General features: G+C 33.4%; 1 protein-coding gene across 7 annotated transcripts in view; it reads right to left on the bottom strand.

Annotated features, from left to right (window-relative positions):
• The window catches only part of LOC126762761 (glycerophosphocholine phosphodiesterase GPCPD1-like), a 38,846-nt gene that overhangs the window by 12,629 nt on the left and 4,694 nt on the right, over nt 1–21,523 (bottom strand). For 2 of the 7 annotated variants that reach the window (XM_050479775.1, XM_050479778.1), the window contains exon 1: nt 131–317. The exons of 1 other annotated variant lie outside the window; for it this stretch is intronic. Coding sequence is in view for 2 of the 6 variants with exons in the window: in XM_050479779.1 (XP_050335736.1) it covers nt 4,634–4,732 (99 nt within the window). In the remaining 4 variants the exon portion in view is untranslated. Of the gene's footprint in view, nt 1–130; nt 318–4,633; nt 6,267–21,523 lie in introns of those variants that run through there. 4 more of the 7 variants (XM_050479776.1, XM_050479777.1, XM_050479779.1 and 1 more) reach the window with 3 other exon arrangements.

Here is a 21,523-nt window from a genome sequence, read left to right as displayed (position 1 = left end):
CAATATGTCAAAAATCAATATCCTTTACGGCTTCCCCATTTACCCATTCAATAAAGTTAAATTGACCTCAAATCACATTTGCCTGCGCTCAGCGCAAAATTTCGTAGCAAACCAAACAATAAACACTCACTAAGCCGACATTTAGACAGCAGCATTTATAATAATTTGCATTTCTCACACGTAATTCTGTTACATTGTTGCTGTTATTGTCGTTTTTGTTCAATATTTGCACAAAAATTTACTGAATTTACTCCGAACGTTTTGAAAGCGCTTAACCGATGGTGCGAACAGCCGCAGCACATAGCAACGCAGCCGAGCATGCGATGACTTTTATTTTCTTACAGAACTTTGTGTGAATTTTGTAATTTTTTAAACGACATGTTGAGGTCCTTTCAACTGTAGATTAGCAGAAGAGCGCATGCGCAGAACTGAAACAGCTGGATTTGTTACTACCGCGCTTTTAACGGTATTAATGTGTGTAGAGGAGAGAAGTATGCATATGTGAGGTTGTCAAAAGTGTGAAAGAACTTTTTACTTGGACGATGGCTTAAACATATTAAACTGTGGCACTCTTTGGCCTTATGGCGTAAGCATGATGACTCATTCGTTGCTAACACAACAACAGATAAATAACGAAGCGTTGTTGTTATAGTTGTAGTGGGACTCTTATGAAGTGCCGCCAAAGCTTACTACAAGGTAAGCGTATATGCACACATTCCTTACTCCATACGCTTTAAATCGTCACCTGGTGTGTATCTAAATAAAGTATTGAGTTGAAGTCATCATTGCAGTTTTTTCCAAGAAACTTTCAACTTTTTATGTTTTAAACGTAAAATTATCATTCAAAAATGCTTGTTATTGCCGAAGCATATGACTCTATATTGCCTAAAGGAGAGCAGATGAGTCATTGCTAAGAAAAATGCTCAGCAAAAATTAAATTCTCACCGGAATGAGCAGCTCTGTAACAATTTTACAACGCTTGGGTGGTATGAGTAATGTTAAAAATATTTTTTCATTACTTCTCTTATAAGAAACAATAAAATTTCAAAGGCTTCGAAAGTTTGAGGAATATAGTAAAGTAGTATTTTTCACATGAACTGCTACTTCTAAATAATAAAACTTAAAGTATCCCAGAAGCTTTACTTAACGTTAAAAAAGTTTGCAACAAAATCAAAATGATAAAAATTATATTAAAACAAATAATGTGGTAATAAAAGATAATATTTTAATTTTATTACATTTTTTCTGCTTTTTAGTATTTTTAAATTGTGTTTAAATCCACAGAATTGACGTCAACTACGTTATTAAAATATGAAAATAAATACAATGTCCCCTTTTATTTGCTCAGATGGCGCAAAAAACATCTGATATTACATACAAAACGTGTTCAATTTAATTTAATTGTTATATATACAGTTACGTGTATATATGCAAGCCCCTTCGAAGACACGTTTTAGACAATTAACACGTTTGCGATATGAATATGAAGTTATTGCAGAAAAATTGAGGTGAGCAAGCTTGAAATCGGTTTATTGACAGTATAAAATTTGACCTTTATATTCCAATAATATTTTATGCAAATAGAAAATCGAAAGAAAATATTTTTATTATTATTACTAAAAAAACGAAAAGGAGAAAAATATTTAATGAGAGAAAAATATAATATTTGAATATTTAACTTTTTTGGAATATTTTATAAAGAGAATTTTTTTAAACTTTTTTTTTCTTTCGTTGAAAAAATATTTCTTCTTTATATTATTCCAGTATTTTTATTATTAAATAAATTTTTTATTTATTTTTTAGTTAATTTCAACCAGTGATAAAAGTTGTTGGATAACAAATATAGAAAACATTTTTGATTAAAGAAAAGAAAAGGGGAAAAAATATTTTTATGACAGAAAAAAAAAATTGAATATTTAACTTTTTTGAAATATTTTATAAAGAGAATTTTTTTAAATTTTATTTCTTTCGATGAAAAAAAAAATATATTTTTTTTATATTATTATATTATTTTTATTATTAAATAATTTTTAATTTAATATCAAGCAGTGTTAAAAGTTTTTATTTACAAATCCATTTTCCATAAAAAAATTTGTTTCAAAAGTCCGAAATAAAAGCAAAGCTTTAAGCTCTGAACCGCGGCACGTGAAACTTGTCACAGCAACTTTGCTCGGAAACGTAACGCAGCAAAATACGTCAACATTCTTAATTACATTAACATTTGGCATTACATAGTAACCAGTAAGCGTGACTGAAGCGAATTGCTATTAAAGCAATGCATTTGTGTAAGCTTGTATGTACGTATGTAAATCAAAGTAGACAACCTTTATCTGGGTTGCTCGATTGCACAATCGTCGGAACTTTTTTGAATCATAGACAAAGCAAACACAAGTTATTCACACACACCCACACACATACATATGTTGACGTGGAGAATACTCATTAAAATCAATATTGTTTTCCCTGCTTGGCACTCAAGCGCCGCAAATTCAATCTAAACAACAATTGTCAATCATATTTCGTTGTAATTACCAATGGAAATTAGGTAATTTAATTAATTGGCGCCGCGTTGTCTGCGTCTCAATTGAGAACAAAGAAAATGTCAGCATATTTATGAATTTGAATGTGTGTGTAATTGTTGTCGGTGATGGTTTAAAAATTTTTCTCTCATTATTTGTTTAATATAATATGCTGATTAACTGCTTAAGCGAGCAAAGTGCAATTCTTTGTTTCCGTTTAGCGAATCATGCGCACAATTTCAAATTAATGCGACTTTTTATATAGTAGATGTGAAGGAAGTACAACAATGTAATGACACTCATATTTCAAAGGAATTATATAATAATGCAAGCAGTGAAATTTGTAATAAAGAACTTTTGTTGTGTATATGTACTTGTATATGTAATTTTGTTTATGCCTCTATTAAATTACACACATATTTACATAAAAAAATTTAATTTTCATTATTTCACTAAAGAGCCGCTTGAGCTTTCACAGGTTCTAAGGTTTGCTACATTTTCCTCTTGAGGGTATATGTATGTACTTATGTATACATTCTCTATTTGCATAGCTAAATTCAATTTGAACCAATTTATACTATGTACATATATATATACAAATATGTCGGACCATGCATTAACATGGATGTATAGTATACATGTATGTTTGTTAGTACTTTTTTAGAATGGGCTGATAATAAGAAACAACAACACAGAAAATATGCTTTGCAAAAATAGCAATGATCTCATCATAGAAACCATATAACAAAGCAGAATGGGCGAAAATCGAAAAAATGCCTAACAAAATTCACGCAAAGAGTAGCTTTATACCAAACTACAAGTAATGCATTAAATACTTTTTAGAGTAAATAGAGCGATTAAAAATACATATACAGAGCACAATTTCTTCAAAAATGTTGGATTTAAAATAAAAAATTATTAAGCACAAAAATCAAAATCAGTCAAAATTCCATTAAAATTCTTTAAAAATTATGTCTTCATTGTTTAACATACATATGTATATTATCACTTACAACACTTTATGTCTAGCGGCAGTTTATGAACCTAGGCCACAAAAATGTGATTACTAATAACGGCACTTTCTTTACTTTATTTGAAGTCCTACATTTTTCTCTAACTCTATCATTCTAAGAAGTAATTCAGCTACTAAATGCGCTCAGAAACCCACAGCTGATGCGATAAAGATTGGAGAGCATTAAGCGGAACAGCCCATGCAGCCGCCGAGCCGTCCAACCGGCCAACACAACACATCGAACTCAAGTGGGAATATTTATTATTCATTTATTTATCGCATGAACTGTACTTTGTACCATTCCATTACACACAGAAATATCTCTCAGTGTACAGTTGCCACAAAAATACACGAAAAATAGGCGATAAAACAACAACTGGGCGGCATACTGACAACATTGCCAGCGCGACGAAATTGTTGCTATAAAAACACATAAAAGAGATCGAAAACATTTATGGTGTGGAGAGCGCAAGCCAGAGAGCCGAGTGCGCTGTCAAACACAAGCAACTCAAAACTGTGGTAAACACAATAAACAATGGAAATCATGACGCTGACGACGTCACCTGAGAAACGCGCTCGTAGATACACTCGTTTTTGCGCCAAATGCGTGGCCCAAGCTAGGGGTTTGCCCAGTTGCTGGGCGCGCACAGCTGACGATGCAAAGGAGCAGCATTGCACAGGCAGACTGATAAAGAGTACGGTGTGTACACTTGTGTGCTTGCGAGCATGTGTTTGGCTTGGCAGAGAGCTTTACTACGCGACGGCAGACAATCGATTGATTTTGTTGAAAACGCCAAAAAAAAAGTGAGAAATCAAAAATCGAAGCGAGGGAAAGGACAGCTGTTGCAGCAGGAAGTGTTCGACGCACTTTTGGTTTGTGAAATCGATTATTTTTGTACACAAGCTCTGCATTTTAAGCACCAGGTGCGCGCTAACTCAGCGTGCGACAGCCAAACATTTAAAAATATTTCGACCTTCAAGCGCCATAATAGAGGTTGTAGGTACTACTATATACAAACATAATGCATTAACCTAAAAACTTTGCTTTGAAAAAAAGAAAAAACCAAACATTCCAATAATTATGAAATTTTTCAATACATACACTTGTTATGTGCTCGTCCAGCAGCAGCGCCTCGGCCAGCTCCATGCCTACTAGGGAGGTGCTAGTGTTTGTACGGGTCAACAGCATTGGCACAGACATTTTGCGTTTTGTTTGACTTTTTGTCTTTTGCTCGTGAAATATTAATTAATACTTGAAATTTAGGCTAATTTTACGCCTTGCTTAAGGATGCGCGAAGTTTGGTCTGTAACAAGCAATTAGTTCAGCAAACCGTAAAGCGGAAGCGGAAATGCGCAACTGTTGCCTTGATGCACGGGAATTTTTATAGAATATTGCAAAAGAAAATTTTCTTTTATTTTTAGCACATTTTATGTTTAGACATCTTTTGTAATATTTTTTTTTTATTATTATTTGCTGGCACTTTCTCTGGCAAGCTGCTTAGGTTTTTTCTTAAATAAATTCGGTTTATATTTGTAAAAATGTTTTTTATACTACGCATTCACTGTGTGTTTGCAAGCGCACATTGCTTTTAGTTTAGTTTCGCCGTTATGTGTTGTCTGCTTCATTAGCACTAGAAAACTGTCGAGTTCACCAACTCTCTCTTTCAATTTATAAGTTTCACTTTTTAATAAATTTTTGTATTTTCAATAAATATTTTTCCTTGTTTGCGCTGAGGTCCTTCCTCCACTCGAGTATTGTGTGTCTTTTTCGCCACAAATTGAAAAACGTTTTGCTACACGTACAGCAGGCACAGTCGCAATTTAAACGGTTTCGCTCGCTGCTTTTGCATTTGGCAGCGCACAACAAAAGGCAATTACGTTGCGTTGGACGTCGGTGTCGACGTCGACGTCGCCGGCATACAACGCTAAACAACTCTCTCTTCTCCCTGAATGCGCGAGTGTATGTGTAATATTGCGCTTGTGTGTGTGGTATAATGCGCCTGTGTGCGTGTAAATCGTCTATGTGGTGGTGTAAAGCCTTCCACTGCCTTTGTAGTGGTGTTATGTTGCGCTCACTTTGTTGTTGTTTACATGCGTCACTAATAAACAGGCAGCACACCTATAAACATACACACCCAAACAGCAAGATTCCTCAAAGAAATACACTGGCGTGTTCAATAATGCTGATAACACAAACAATATCGGCATAAATATCACAATAACAGCAACAAACAAACGAGTTTGCCAATATTACGAAAACACTTTCAGACAGACGTCAAGATCAGCGTGATTGTGTGCACTCCCGTCATTGCAGCGTAGTATTTCTTAACACTTTTTTCTTTACACACAAACACTTGTATATACATACATACAAACATAAATACAAACACATGTGTATGTACCTAGCACAAAAAAATTTTGGGCTTGTATAATTATTGACTCACGACGCGTGTCTGTGCACTTTCGACTGCGAAATAAACTCTGCTCTCTGCGCTCTTCAAAGTCAGCGCGCTCATATTTTATAAATATAATATAAAAAATAACATCAATTTGAATATGCAGTGATTTTAGATAATATATTTTCTGTTTTTAATTTATTTCTGATTATGTAAATGTTCTATACTAAGAATGCAGGAAACGCTGCTTTGCAAGTATGTTTGTACATTTGAGTGTGCGTGTGTCCGAGTCATTAAATGCGCTGCGGTAATCACGCCACAGCGCATAGACCTAACCGTACACCGCCGAGTCTCAACACATACTGAAAGAAAACAATAACAAATCGGCTGTGGAAAAGGTGAGATAAACAAATAAATTGGATTTCACAGTGGGGCGTTTTAAGATTGTACGTTATGAAATTCCCATATATACCTGAAAAGCCATAAGAGGGGAGCAAACCCGTTCCAATGTTCGCCACTTTTGATTTTTAAGTGCCGTAAAATTATTTATCACAGCTCAAATTTGACCAGAGATCGGATAGGTTTAAGATCCACAGGAATGTACTGAAGCATTAACCTATGGGTTCGGGTGATCTCGGAGTTTAGATTTATATTTCATTCTGCTGCCCTTTACTTATTTCCTTACCATAGAAATACCAAGATCTTTATGGATATTTTCATTACGCATGTACCAAGGCGAAAACGTGATTGTTCTAAGCATTTAAGATAACAATTTAAATACAGTTGCATTAACCAAACGAAAAGAGAAATACCACAAAAACTGAAGTAAACCTAACCTAATGAGGTACAGTTTCGCTCGTAAAAAGTGAAAGGCTTCAGTCTACACAGTTTAGTATTTGGTCAAAAGATCTTTGTGTTCTATTACACATCTCGACATACTTTCAACCACGGTCGTTACTATTTTCTTTGTTATGCTTCTCCATTCGATTTGAACTCTGCTCCACAGGTTCTTAATTGTCTAAAGTCGGGACTTTGTGCTGGTGATTGAATAAGCTGAAATAGTTGACTATGCATGGAACCAGCGAGTAACAATTTAGACACTGTGTTTCGGATCGTTATCCTGTTGGAAACCGATCGCTTTCTCTCGATAAGCACTCCTGTTCATAAAACCCGTAAATTGTAAAATATTCAAATGGTCTTCTTTTATCATAACTCCAGAGATTTTGACTAGTGGAACTATGTTCCACCACGTAAAGCAACCCCTACTACGAGACCGCGTCCACAATGTTTTCTAGTCTGTCGCACATGATTTTGTTGATAGTTTTCAAGTAGGCGACGCCAGTAGTACTGTTTGTGATCCGATTTTAAATAAATGATTTTTATATCATCCAACCAGACAACTTTTTCCCAATCTTCTAAGGACTAGTTTTTATGTTTCCCACTAAACTTTAGACTGTAGCGACCTAATTTCAATTGAAACTTAATTTTAAAAAAGTATGGAAGGTAAATTCCGAAAATGTTTACATATAAAAATTGCTTTCCGGAAATTTTTTAGGATATAAAAAATGTTGAATACCTTATCAACACAAAATTTCCGGAAATTTTTTAGGACATGAATTTCAGGTAACTTTTAAAGTGTCGTAAAAAAACGCAATTAATATACTATCCAAAAAATGTTGTAAAAAAATTTCAAAAAATACCTTATCAACACAAACTTAATGGCAAACAACCCAAGAGATCTACTGACAGTTTCATTGAATACTTGTAAAAGAAAGCTTTACTTGAAAAATAAACCATAAACCTTATAGTTCAATAAACTTAGAATGAAGTATATAGGTTAACATTAAACAAGAACCAAGTGAGAGCAACGTGTGTGGACTTCAAGCTTGTCGAAAATAATTGAGTATTATACCTACAATTAAAGTTTGAGAATCAAATTAAAATAAGAAGTTTGTACTCACAGAAAAAACCGGTGGACCGCGAATATCTTGGACCATGAATATCTTATTAGCAGGTATACTAAATTTGTAAACATACCGTGGATGTCACTTTTATCAAACTCGAATCCCGATGCATTCTTTTCTTATTTGGGATCTGAAAAATGATGGATGAGGCCATTCATCAAAACGCTGTTTTCTCCCTTTGCAACAAAAGTTTGGAGGTCGATGAACTCAAGGCCCTAAACCGATTGTTGCCTAGGGTATTCAGTACATTATTAAGAAGATCTCGAAGACTTAAAAATTGTTGTTAATTGTTACTATTTACAAATTTGGCTTTCATAGAAGTTTTCATCTGAATTAAGTACACATCTGTACGAACTTCACAATTATTTATTTCGGAATTGTAATAAATCGACGCTCGATGATGAAAAAATTTTTATATTCGTTTCATTCGATATGCTAAAACTATTTTGGAAACAAATAATTCAACCAAAATAGTCACAGTCTTTTAAGAGCTGCTTTCAGCATAGTTAAGCATAAAGACATTAAAAACGACCAAGTTTGTAAAAAAATTGTTTTGTAAGTGATCTCTAACGACATTCATTTCACCGATAAACATAATTGCATGTCTAACATTTAATATTAACGCCGGAAAAATTTTTTTGGGTGACCGCAAAATAAAATTCAGTTATTATTGTTGTCTACAAATGAGAACAGATTTACACTCATAATAAATGTTATTTCATTGTTATGCCAGGGACTTTTCAGTTGATATAGTATACCTGTAATATTTCTTTGTAATAATAATAACTTCATTTGAAAATTAAATTACATTTTGAAACACTGTGCAGCATGGTAAACAAAGCACACGAGTGTAATACACAGCTGTGGCTTCACCGAGTACAAAAGCGAACGAGAACAAGGCGAAATGAATGTATAAAAGTATTTGCAGTAGCCGATGTTATTTACATACACATGCGAGGACATTTGAGTACATACATACATATGTACATATGTATAAATAATTATTGTCACCGCAAATGAGGAGCAGAAATGAAGTAACAATAACAAACAAAAAGGGAACTTTTGAGCGATGACAATGCTGTTGGCTTTCATAACGAAGATAGCACAAAGGCAGGTAATACATACGGATGTGTGTGTATGTATAGGCGGGGTAATTGAAATCGAAGAACTGGTAGCGATTTCATTGCTATTAACAGTCAATTACCATTAAAAATCTTCGTTGGAATTCCAATTACTGCGCACAAATACAACAAATTATATGTACATACATAGATACATATGTATATAAGCACATGTACAGTCTCTACTTACATACTTATGTACATATATAATTATGTATGTTGCTGAGACAAAAATATTTAGCTGCACAAATAGAGTATTTCATCAGCAACAACAGAAAAGTTCGGTGTAGTGTCGCGCCCAAAAGCAGCACAAACACGTGCTTCATCACGCAGCGTGCCAAGTTTGGCAATTGTTGCCCACACTTAATAAATATTTATTGACCTTTGTATATGTGTGTGTATGTAACTGCCGCACATTTAGTTTTCGTCAACAACAAAACTGTACACTCCCACTTTTTTAAGATCTTTTACATTGTTCGACAAGCGTCGATATCTCTCGCTCCCTGTCTCTCTTTTGCGGCCATCAGTCGGCGTCAGCTGGTGGAGATCGTACGAAATTGGCTTGAACTGGTTTCACTTCGCCGCTGAATACACTCGCATGATCACTCGTGTATATTTATACTTATGTGCTTGTATATTGTTGATTCGATAAAAATTTATATATAATATATATAAACATACATACATATGTATATATAATGCAACAGAATGAAAATTGAATAGAAGTGCTGTAAACAGAAAATTTCCTGGTCTTATCGCATTGACTTTAGTAAACAAGTTTATGTAGATATATGTACATATGTACATATGTATGTACTATATATTATATACATATATAAAATACTTATGTAAGAAGGTAAAAAGCATTGTTTTTGCACGTTGGTTGTTTACAAGTTTTTATGACAATATTATTGTTTTTAATTTGTTTACCGTAAAAATATTATATTGCGCTTAATTCAAATTATCTTTACGGTACACTTAATTACCTCATTTACCGAGAAAAACAAAATTCTTACATATATATGTACATAAATAACTCTATTGTGTTGCGGCGAATGTGAAAGTGAGCAAAATTTTGTTTTGATAGTTTCGAAAGCAGAACCAACGCTCTCTTCATTGCTCTGCTTAAATATAAATGCATATACGTATGTATGTATATGTAGTTATGCATGTATATATGATTTTCAAAAACTATATACTTACATATGTATGTATATTTATACTTTCAAAAATATTTATAAGAATATTTTATTGTTAATCGTATAATTCGCAAATGAGAAGGTTATGCCGAGCCAAATCGAAAAAAAATAATTCAACATCAGCAAATGTCTATCTGTACTTGTATAAGTATGTACATACATATGTGTATACTCAGTTTTTTCGCACAGGTGATTTTTTCAATTTACCTGTTCACTTAAGGTCAAATTTAGCCAATATTACGGTCAAAGACCCCTTGCATTGGAAACTTAGCTCGACTTCATTCTGATTGTATGTATGTACATACTTATATATGTGTACAGGTCGGTACAGTGAAGTTCAGCTAAATGATACTAAATATTACTTCAATAAAAGTAATGAAACACATATAGAGAAACGCTATCAATTTTTATACTTGTATTATAAACAGACTTATTGAAGAGAACAGACAAATTAATTTCATATTAATACAAAGATTGTGGAATAAAAAATGTGTTCGCAAAATAACATGATTGTGTTCTGTATGTATGGGGACTTTTCTATGAAAATTTCTTTGTAGAAAGCTTGAAATACTGAATATAATCTGTAGATTTTCTAGAATTCTTCTCTTTGCAGTGACTAATACATATGTGTATCTTTCTCTTCTCCTCTGCCTCAATACTGCTTTCAATTGTCGATAAGACGGCCTTACGAGCCGTTAAACCACAACCATAGATTATCACATTGTTTATTATAGAATTATGCCTTTTTTATAATAAAACTTTTGAAAAAATTTTCGCCAATAGTATCTTGGAGTAAAGAATGTGTTGCTAACTTCACCTCCGAGTCCATAACTAAGAGTGTGGTTGATATGAGCTCAAAACCAAAATATTTGGATCAAAATATGTATGTATGCACATAGATGGATAAATTTTTTACAGACCAAAAAAGCAAAACAAAATAAGTTTTTGAGATAGTTTGAGAAGAAACAACAAGCAGATACATATGAAAATTTATAGCGAGGGCATTTTCAATGCGTTTTATGCTTATTTTCGTCTCAACAAACGAATACCTTAAGGAAAGACACACCACTCGCCCTTCCTTCAATTGACGGCGTTACGAAGAGGGTAAACTTCGTAAAGATTTTTATTTTAATATAGAAAGGCTGAACCATTTATCAGTTTGCAAACCGTGTACACTTGATCTGGGTGCCGGGACACATGGTGGTCGGCAACGAGCTGGCCAACGAACTCGCCTCTTGCGGCTTCTAGGATCATGTGGCTAGAAAAAGGCCTTGCGTTTGGGTGCCACACCATAAAATGACTGCTCCGTACAGAGGAGAGTGTTGGTAATGAAAGACGTCTGCAGCAGGCAACAGGAATGCGCCATACCAAGCTGCTGTCGGGAGGATACAACCTAACAAAGTTTAAAGATATGATCAACCTCCCCCGAAACGAATTCCATCTACTTGTCGCGTTTTATGCTGGGCACTGCAGGCTCCAGAAACACCTGTCCAACACGAGCGTGACCTCTTGTGCAAAATGCCGGTTTTGGAACATGAAACCGGAAACTCCAGAACACCTAATTCTAGATTGCCAAGCAATTTGCAGAAGCAGACTCAAAGCTCATGGATCCAACTCCGTGGACAGCGGTCATATCACCTCCATTGCGGCCAGCAAGTCCATGGAATTTATCAGAGTGCTGGGCCTATGTGAGCATATAGGCCAAAGGCCGCGGTAAAACAACCTCACTTAATTTCTATTTCCATACTTCATTTGGTGTATGATCTCAACAAAAATATTATACAAACATTGTTGAAAGTCACACTAGTTTTTTGCAGTGCAGCACCTCACGCCCCTTGCACGTGTGTAAGTTTTCATTGTAAGCCTACATATGCAAGCTGCAATTTTATATAAATACCGACATACATACATCTGTGCCCAAAAAATAAGGTGACATTGTATTTATTTTGAAAATTCTTTATTTATTCTTCCAAATCAATTTCATCACCTTCAAAGTAATCCCCTCCCGATGCAATGCACTTACATATGTCAACGGATTTTCCAATCTTCGAAACACTGGTTGTAGTCACTTTCCGGGATGGCCTTCAGTTCCGTCTTCGCTGCGGCTTGAATCTCCTCTATCGTATAAAAACGGTGCCCTGGAGCGGTCTTTTGAGCTTGGTGAACAGCCAGAAGTCGCACGGCGCCAGATCAGGTGAATACGGTGGTTGCGGAACGATATGGGTTGAGTTTTTGACGAAATGATTACGAATTACGAGGGCAGTATGGGATGGTGCATTATCGTGGTGTAAAAACCAAGAATTGTCTTTCCACAATTCGGGCCTTTTTAGGCGGATAGCGTTACGCAAACGACGCATAACGTCGAAATAATATTCCTTGTTGACTGTTTGACCGGTTGGAAAGAATTCATAATGCACAACACCACGATAATCGAAGAAAACAGTCAACATGACCTTGATTTTTGAGCGGCTTTGGTGCGATTTTTTTGAACTCGGCTCTCTTTTGGCACGATATTCGCTCGACTGATCGGTTGTTTCGGGGTCGTAAGCATAGATCCAAGTCTCATCGCCAGTTATAATGCGTTTCATGACACCCTGGTAGTCGGAAAGCATCGTTTCACACACTTCAACGCGACGCCTTTTTTCAAAAAAATTCAATGTTTTCGGTACCAGTCGAGATTTGACGCGCTTGAGGCCGAAAACATCCTTCAAAATGGTATTGGCTGAGCCTTTCGATATGCCAACTTCATCAGCAAGGTCTCTCATTGTTAATTGATGGTTTTTCAACACCAAATCTTTGATTTGTTGAACGTGAGCTTCGTCGGTTGGGGTTGATGGTCGCCCTGGACGCTCTCCGTCTTCGACACGTTCACGGCCGGCTTGGAACTCACTATACCACTTGTAAACATTTTTTTAGACATAGCCTCATCACCAAAGGCTTTCTGCACCATCCTCAACGTATCTGGGGCAGAAAATTGATTCCGTAACAAAATTTAATGCAAATTCTTTGCTCAACAAATTTCGACATCGCAAAAAACGAAAAACTTACTTTTAGCAGCTCACAAAACGACACGTATCTCAAACACTAATGAATATTTTGACATAAATGTGACTGACAGTACTACCAACCTAAAAAAAAAATAATAATTTTCCAAATCCTTTGACGCGCGCAGTTTAAATTCAAATGTCACCTTATTTTTTGGGCACAGTATTATATGTATATTCAGTATGTAACCATGTTGATAATTTAACAAACGTAAATAAGTATGAATTATTACATATTGTACAACAATAACATTACACACAAGTTGAACAAAACAAGCTGCGCTTAAAGCAAGTTCAGCGTAAACACTCGTCTTACAACTCACGCTTGTAGTTTTGCTAGAATCAATAGTAGTTCAACAAGTACACACCTCCTTTTTATGTAAGCTGTTATATGTATGTATGTATGTGGATGTATGTTTATATGTATGTATATCGGAAGCATTACTATGTTAATGTCTCATAAATGTGTGGTTAGAAGAGAAGAGGGGGGGCTAAGGTTTGACCGGATACATATACATACATATGTACACATATGTATGTACATATGTTCGTATTTATACTTACATATGTGTAATGTAAATCGCATGCAAGTTGCGTTTATTTCGACGATTTACGTTATCAAGGTTTAATTAGTTTATAAGCATTTCATTGCAGACAAGTAAATATGTACTTATGTATATGCATGCAATTTAAAACAAGGCAAATTAGTCTCTAATAAATTTGCTACAGAAATAGGAAAGCATGCAGTAAAGTTGAAATAATGGCATATTTAGATAACAACCACTATTGGTAAGTGGGAATAATTGCAGCTCAAAACAGCGTGTTCGACCACTGCTTTACTGTTTTTACTGTTATCTTTATCTTACATTTCTTCTTTATGACGACTTGACAACATTGTACAATAAAATTTTATTAGTTGACGTTTGCTCTCCTTCTATGAAATACTCGTGAAAATCACTCAAAATCCAACGTCAATTACTACAGATTAGGTCTGCTGCTGCCTTTCATGTTGCTTATCGGATTAATAAATCTCAAAGTTAAAAATATACATAGATACATACAAACATACATACATACATGTTTCCACAATTCATAACAATTATAATTTTAGTTATGATATATGTACATATGTACACACAGAAAACGCTAGATGTCAGATTTGTCTCAAAAGAGTGGTCCAAGAATCGGTGTATCGGCCTCGATGGGATCTCTGTTGAATAATAAAATGGAGTTTTACCAAAATAAAAGGGTTTTCCGTTTGCCATTTAAATTGTGTTTTAAGGGCAGCCTCAATTTTTCTCTAAATTTTTAAATAAATACCAACTTGGGAGTATTAATTCTATATAAACCTCTAAGCTTAAGCCAACTGCACTAGAAATCATGTACAATTTTACACTCGAAAATCCAGAATAATAATCTCGATCCAGCCAGTACAGTCATTAATCAATCTGCAAATACGTTCTGCTAGAAGTTTAAACTATTTTATATAATGTAGTCATTATTATACTTATTCATATAACTATAATGTGATTTTGAACTCAGTTGTCATTTAGATAATTGTCAATAATTGTCGTAAATTTTTCATTTTAGTTGCCGCAATGCTTGGTCAGTGAATGCTTTTATTATTCGTTCGTTTTTGAATGGAGTTGGAGTAGCAAGCTCTTTGATCTATTGAAGAATATTTCCAACATAAGAAAAGAAAATTATGGATAAATTTTAATCCCTGTTTCAGCTGCCTGACTTGATCGTAAATATAAATTTTGAAAACAGAATTATCACAAAATAGGTTCTAACGCAATGTAATATAGTAAAAATTCTTGTATTATATTTTTAACAAACAAGTTGTGAAGGTTGAAGGAAATATACTGCAAGTCTACGGTATACTTAGGTATATAGTTTTTTCAGTCGAATGATTTTCACACTTTGCATTTGTTACTCAAGTTCGTCACTAATTAAATATTTTAAAATTCAATTCTTATTTTATTACTATTTTTAATCAGCATTTATAGAAATGCAAGCTTCTTTTTGATAAAATTTGGCCTGTAAGTAGTCATATTTTTTAGGTTTTTGTACAAACCCCACATTACAAATAAATAAATTGCAAACAGATTGAAATTTAATTTTAACTGCCTCTGCATAATAGTATAATTAAGGGGGTATTCTACTCTAGAATTTTGAAACATTCGATTTTTTTCAAATATATTTAAAGTTTAGACCCTTAAGAACATATCCTGCAAAGGATTTTTAAAATTTAAAATTATTTTAAGAGCTACAGTTACTTTAATGACGCAGTACCTAGCCCGGTTCGGCCGTATGGAATTTTTTAAACGTGTTTTTCTCGAAACTACTTTTTTCCACACGGTACCGGCATTATCTCAAGTTCTATACAACCGATTTACTTGAAATTTTGTGTGAACCTTCCTTATATAATCCTTTATCGTTCCGATAAGCATCGTGTAAAATTTTTTGTTTTTAATATTTTAAAAAAATTTAGGAATTTCAAAAAGAACGTAAAAAATTATTTTTATTTTCAGGCAGTCGCCATTTTTCAAAAAAAAAATTTGTTTTCGTGTTCCCTGAGGTAGGGACTATAACAGCATCCTTACTGATTAAGAATTTCTTTTGATTTTTTTTTCAGACCACCAGGAGAGTCAGGATCAATGTCACCAGGATGCGCCATTTTTTTTACACCTGTCTCTACCACACCCCCCGCCCCCCTCTAATTATTTCAATTTTTAATATTTTTTTGTAAATTTTTTTTTCTGTATTCTTAAAATATCAATAAAAAAATAAAATACTATCCATAAAAAATGGATAGTAAAAATATTAATTGCTTTTTTTACGACACTTTAAAAATTACCTGAAATTCATGCTTCTAGAGTAGAATACCCCCTTAATGAAAGCAACATTTTTAATCCAAAACTGAAATGAAGACACTTTTATTTGGCTTCAAACGCAAAAACGCCTAATTCACATGCATCAAATCCGAGTTCTTCAATGTTTCAAAAGTTCAAAATTTCTTTTTAATTTAAGCATTTCAGAATTAATTATTTTTAACGCAGAAGAGACTCTTCGAGTTTTCCAGACAATATTTCTAAGGCCACAGTCACTGTTGTATATTTCCGACGCTATGATCAGTACTTCTTATGCAAATCATTGGTGCGACCTTTGACCTTCACCTTATCATCGCTTCTGCACCATATAAATATTAGGGCAGACAGACTGTACATAATCGCATCGGACCTGAAAATTTATACGACCAAGGACTGTCAACTCGGCACACTCAGTCCGAAGTAGCACCTATTGGCAAGAGTTATTCTGCGCTGCACTTCTGACGTTGTTGTAGATGTTAATGCTGGTTCCAAGATAAGCGAAATTATCTACGACTTCGAAGCTATGACTATTAATAGGGACGTGGGAGCCAAGTCGCCAGTGCGACGACTCTGTGTGGCATACCATTGCGGCTTGTAGTGATTTTGAATAACATTATAAGCTTGCGGTCGTTGCCAACTGTCAGCCATACTATCCAATGGGTTACAAAATCGTGATGAGAGAATTGAAATATTTGATTTCTAGAAGTGATACCACGTGTTTTCAATATACTTAAAAATGTTAAGTAAACATAAAAAATGGTTATTTAAAAAGCATCTAAAAGTTCGTTCAGTCATTCTCATTTGATTTTACTTCGAATTGCAACAACATTTGGTTGTTGCTTTTATATTTCAACTTGTTGTTGTGCGGTATTTACATTTAGTATCTCAATAATTTATTGGCAGTTGGCAGTTGTGTATGCCAACATTCGCTTGGTAACAATGCACAACAACAACAAAAATGCAATAGCCTGTTGTTGTTCGTACAGTACAAAGTACAATTTCTATTTTTTTGTCGCTTTGTTCTTTTTCACTTTTTTTATTTTTATTGCGGCTTGTTATTTAATGATGCGATTATATTATTGCTTTGCTTTTATTTCTTGATAAATACTATGTAGTAGATCTCTTAAAATTATTTGAATAAGCTGAAAACCGATTATTCGAATATCCGATTTGTAACCGTTCGTATGAATATTAACCGAATAATAGTATTCGAACAGTCGTTAACATTGCGATTATTCGAATATTTGTTCTACTGCGACTATTCGAGTGTTTCAAGTGTTTAAAAAATTAAAATTATCTGAAATCCAAGCAGCCTTTGATTTTTGATACAAAGTTTCTATAAACTTATATATGAACACGTAGAAAAAATTTGAACGAAGTTCGAATATTCGAATAGTCGACGACTTACGACTATCCGGACACTGCAAACCGAATATTATTATTCCAATAATGCCCTATCCGGTTAATCCGGTTAGTCGATTAGTCGAATACCAAGAGCGCTACTAAGTAGACATTTCAAATACATATACTAAATACGAATATATGCATATATGTATGTATGTACATATGTATAAATATGTATGGAAGTGTATGTTGGGTTGTAAAAAGTGGGCGTAAGCTAGTTCCCACTTCAAATTTTATAACATAGGCACATGCGTATGATAGACGTCAATTTGTGTGTATGTGCGCGTCGAATTAAATTCCTCACACTATAAGTATTAGTATGTACATATTCTACTGCCCTCACGTGCTGTCCACAGTGCAAGTTATGTGAGTATTTTTACAATTTGCTTGCGACGATTGTTCATATTATAGTGAGGGGTTCACAGTGCGATAATTTATGCGCATTTTCAATTTAATTTGTGCTCAAGCTTTTGATTGTTTTGATCATTTTTAAGTATAAGTATTAACTATTTTCTATATACATATGTATGTATGTACATCCATATGTACATATGTACATATAAAAGTGTTTACGTACTGAAAATTTTAATAATATTTTATATGTATATAAAAAGACGGATTAAGGGGGTATTCTGGTCTAGAAGCATGAATTTCAGGTAATTTTTAAAGTGTCGTAAAAAAAGGCAATTAATATTTTTACTATCCATTTTTTTATTAGTTATTTGTTAATTTTAGAAGAGTACAGAAAAAAATTAAAAACTAAAAAAAGTAAAAAATTTCAAAAATTATGAGCTGACGAAGTGGGGGTCTCTAAAAATTTCCACGTGACCACACCCATGATTTCAACCCTCCTAGTTATCTAAAACCAAAAAAAAAAAGATTATTGATCTGGAATAATGTCGCAATGGCCGGAACTACGGAAAAGTGGGAAAAAATATGTTTCACAAAATGGCGACTGCCTGAAAAAAAAATTTTTTGGATCACTTTTTCTGACTATTTCGAATTTTTTAAAAATAATAAAAATAAAAATTTGGGGATGAGGCTAGTTCCAACCATAGACAAGCCTATAAAGAAGACTATAAAAATTTCAAGTAAATCGGTTCAGTAGAAATTGAGAAATCGTGGGTATCGTTCCGAAAAAGTCAGTTTTGAGAAAAACGCGTTTAAAGTTTCGCGTAAAGTCTTTTGTTCGATTAGTTCCGGCCGAACCAATTTGGATGCCGGGTCAGAAAAATGCCTATATCTCCGAAAATAATTTGAATTTTGAAAAATCCTCTTGTACACATATTCTTGAATAGTTAAACTTTGAAAATATTGAAAAAAAATTCGATTTCTTTAAATTTCTAGACCAGAATACCCCTTTAAATATTAAGACACATTTATATGTTTATATATAGGGTTTTCCAATTAGAGTGATATGAATTCTTAAAATAAAAACTAATTTTTAAGGAAATTCAATTTTTTCTTATTTCATGTGAAAAGTCTAATCGATAAAATCATTCAAACGGCCCACACGACATCTTTTGCAGAAACGAATTCGATGATCTCAATTTACGAGTAATTTTGCCACTAAATCAGGTCATATGTACTGAATAGCGTGACTTCTAAAGTTTGAAGAGAGTCTGATTTATTGCTTAAGTCCAATGACTTCAAATAACTCCACAAAAAGTAGTCTAATTATGTTAAATCACAACTTCTTGGAAGCCATTCAATGTCAAAATTTCTTGAAATAATCGAATCTACAAACTTTTCTCGCAATAATTTGGTTGTTGCAGGTGCTGCATGGCACGTAGCCCGTCTTATTGAAACCAGATTTTGTCTTTTTCCAATTGCGCCCATAAAAAGTTGGTTACCATCGATATATATGTAAGTATACGTCTCTTCTTTAACATTTTTGGCGGCACCAGCTTTATTTCGAAGGAAGTGCGGACCGATGATTCCACCAGACCAAAAACCACACCACTCTGTCAATTTTGGGTGAATGTAATGATTGTTCATAAATAATTTGTGGATTTTCTTCGCACCAGATTCGACAGTTTTGTTTATTTATCGCATCACTCAGATTACAGTGAGCCTCGTAGGATATGATTTTCTTAAATAAATTGTTATCGTTGTCAAGTTGTTTAAAGGCAAAATTAGCATATTCACGACATTTACGGAGGTCCAATGACTTCGGTTCCTGAGTGAGAACTATTCCATACGGATGCAAGCTCAAATCCTTTCTAAAAATATGGCAGGTTGTTTTTTGAGTCAGTCTCAATTTTTGAGAACATCTTGGAATCCAAAAATTGTGATCTTCAGCAACACTTGCTTGTACGGCAGCAATATTTTCATTGCTATGAGCGGTATTGGCACTTGAATATTATGTGGAGAAAATGTACGCTCGAAATTTTCAACAATTCGACATATAGCGAGCACAGGTGGACGATTATTTCAACCATAAAACGGGAAAAGCATCCGAAAAGTTGAAATTGAAAAACGATTATTTTGATAATAAAATAGAATAATTTGTAAAGGTTGTACTTTCGTATACATATCTTTCCATGATAAAATTGTTAACATTACTGAATACAATGAAAAAAATTACAGATCATGACATTTAAAAAATGACCGAAACGATACTTAGATCACTATTGGAAAACCCGGAATAATGCATATACTTACATATGTATATATGTATATTAGGGTGATTCAAAAATTTTTTTTTTTTTTTTTCAATTGGTACTCGCAAAAATAGGTTCCTAGACACCTCTAAGAAAGCCTCTCCAAATATGAGTTTTTAATTGTAACGGGAAGGGCCTCCGCCTAACGGTTTTCTATTTTTTCTTATTATCAGATAGAAAAATTTATATCTCGCTTCCAACTACTTGAAAAAATATTTTGTTAATTAGGTTTTGTAGGAAATTGAATGCTCTAAAATATGGTCTCTTATGATTTTTTCGTAAACCCAACCGTTTAAAAGATATTAACGGTTGAAATTTGACTATTTTTGGAAAAATTCTTTTTTTCTTATTAATTTTATAACTCAATGAAAAAAAATTATTATGAATAGATTTTTGGAGAGGCTTTCTTAGAGGTGTCTAGGAACCTATTTTTGCGAGTACCAATTGAAAAAAAAAAAAAAAATTTTTTTGAATCACCCTAATATGCATTGATGTTTGACGATGAATATCTCGTAAACGCTTAACTTAATCGAAATATCGTAGTAGACCATTTTTATAGAGCAGTAAATTTCCTACAAAACTATGTGTATCATCATTCATAATAATTTTTTTTTCATTGAGTTATAAAACTAATAAGAAAAAAAGAATTTTTCCAAAAATAGTCAAATTTCAACCGTTAATATCTTTTAAACGGTTGGGTTTGCGAAAAAATCATAAGAGACCATATTTTAGAGCATTCAATTTCCTACAAAACCTAATTAACAAAATATTTTTTCAAGTAGTTGGAAGCGAGATATAAATTTTTCTATCTGATAATAAGAAAAAATAGAAAACCGTTAGGCGGAGGACCTTCCCGTTACAATTAAAAACTCATATTTGGAGAGGCTTTCTTAGAGGTGTCTAGGAACCTATTTTTTCGAGTACCAATTGAAAAAAAAAAAAAAATTTTTTTTGAATCACCCTAATATATATATATGTACATACATAAGCATGTACATAAGTATGTATGTATGTACTTATATATTTTATATATATATGTAAATAAATACTCAAGGCAAATAGGTCGATGAATACAAATTTACATACTTCCATACATACCCACATACATACATACTTATGTACATACATATGTTTAGGAAAAGAGAACATGCTTTTAGTCACGTTTTCTTAAAAATATTTTCATTTGTTCTGAAACTAGTTTCATTTAAAATATTACTAAAATATGCATAAGCACTTGCAAGTGTTGTTTTTATTTTATTCTAGGCTTACGAAAATTGTTATTTTCCATTCGAAAATGTCAAAGTTTTATCAATGTGTGTATTATTAAT

Source organism: Bactrocera neohumeralis, chromosome 6 (assembly GCF_024586455.1).
Source record: "Bactrocera neohumeralis isolate Rockhampton chromosome 6, APGP_CSIRO_Bneo_wtdbg2-racon-allhic-juicebox.fasta_v2, whole genome shotgun sequence".
In the NCBI taxonomy this organism is placed as follows: Eukaryota; Metazoa; Arthropoda; class Insecta; order Diptera; family Tephritidae; genus Bactrocera; species Bactrocera neohumeralis.
This window is presented reverse-complemented; position numbering and strand designations above follow the sequence as displayed.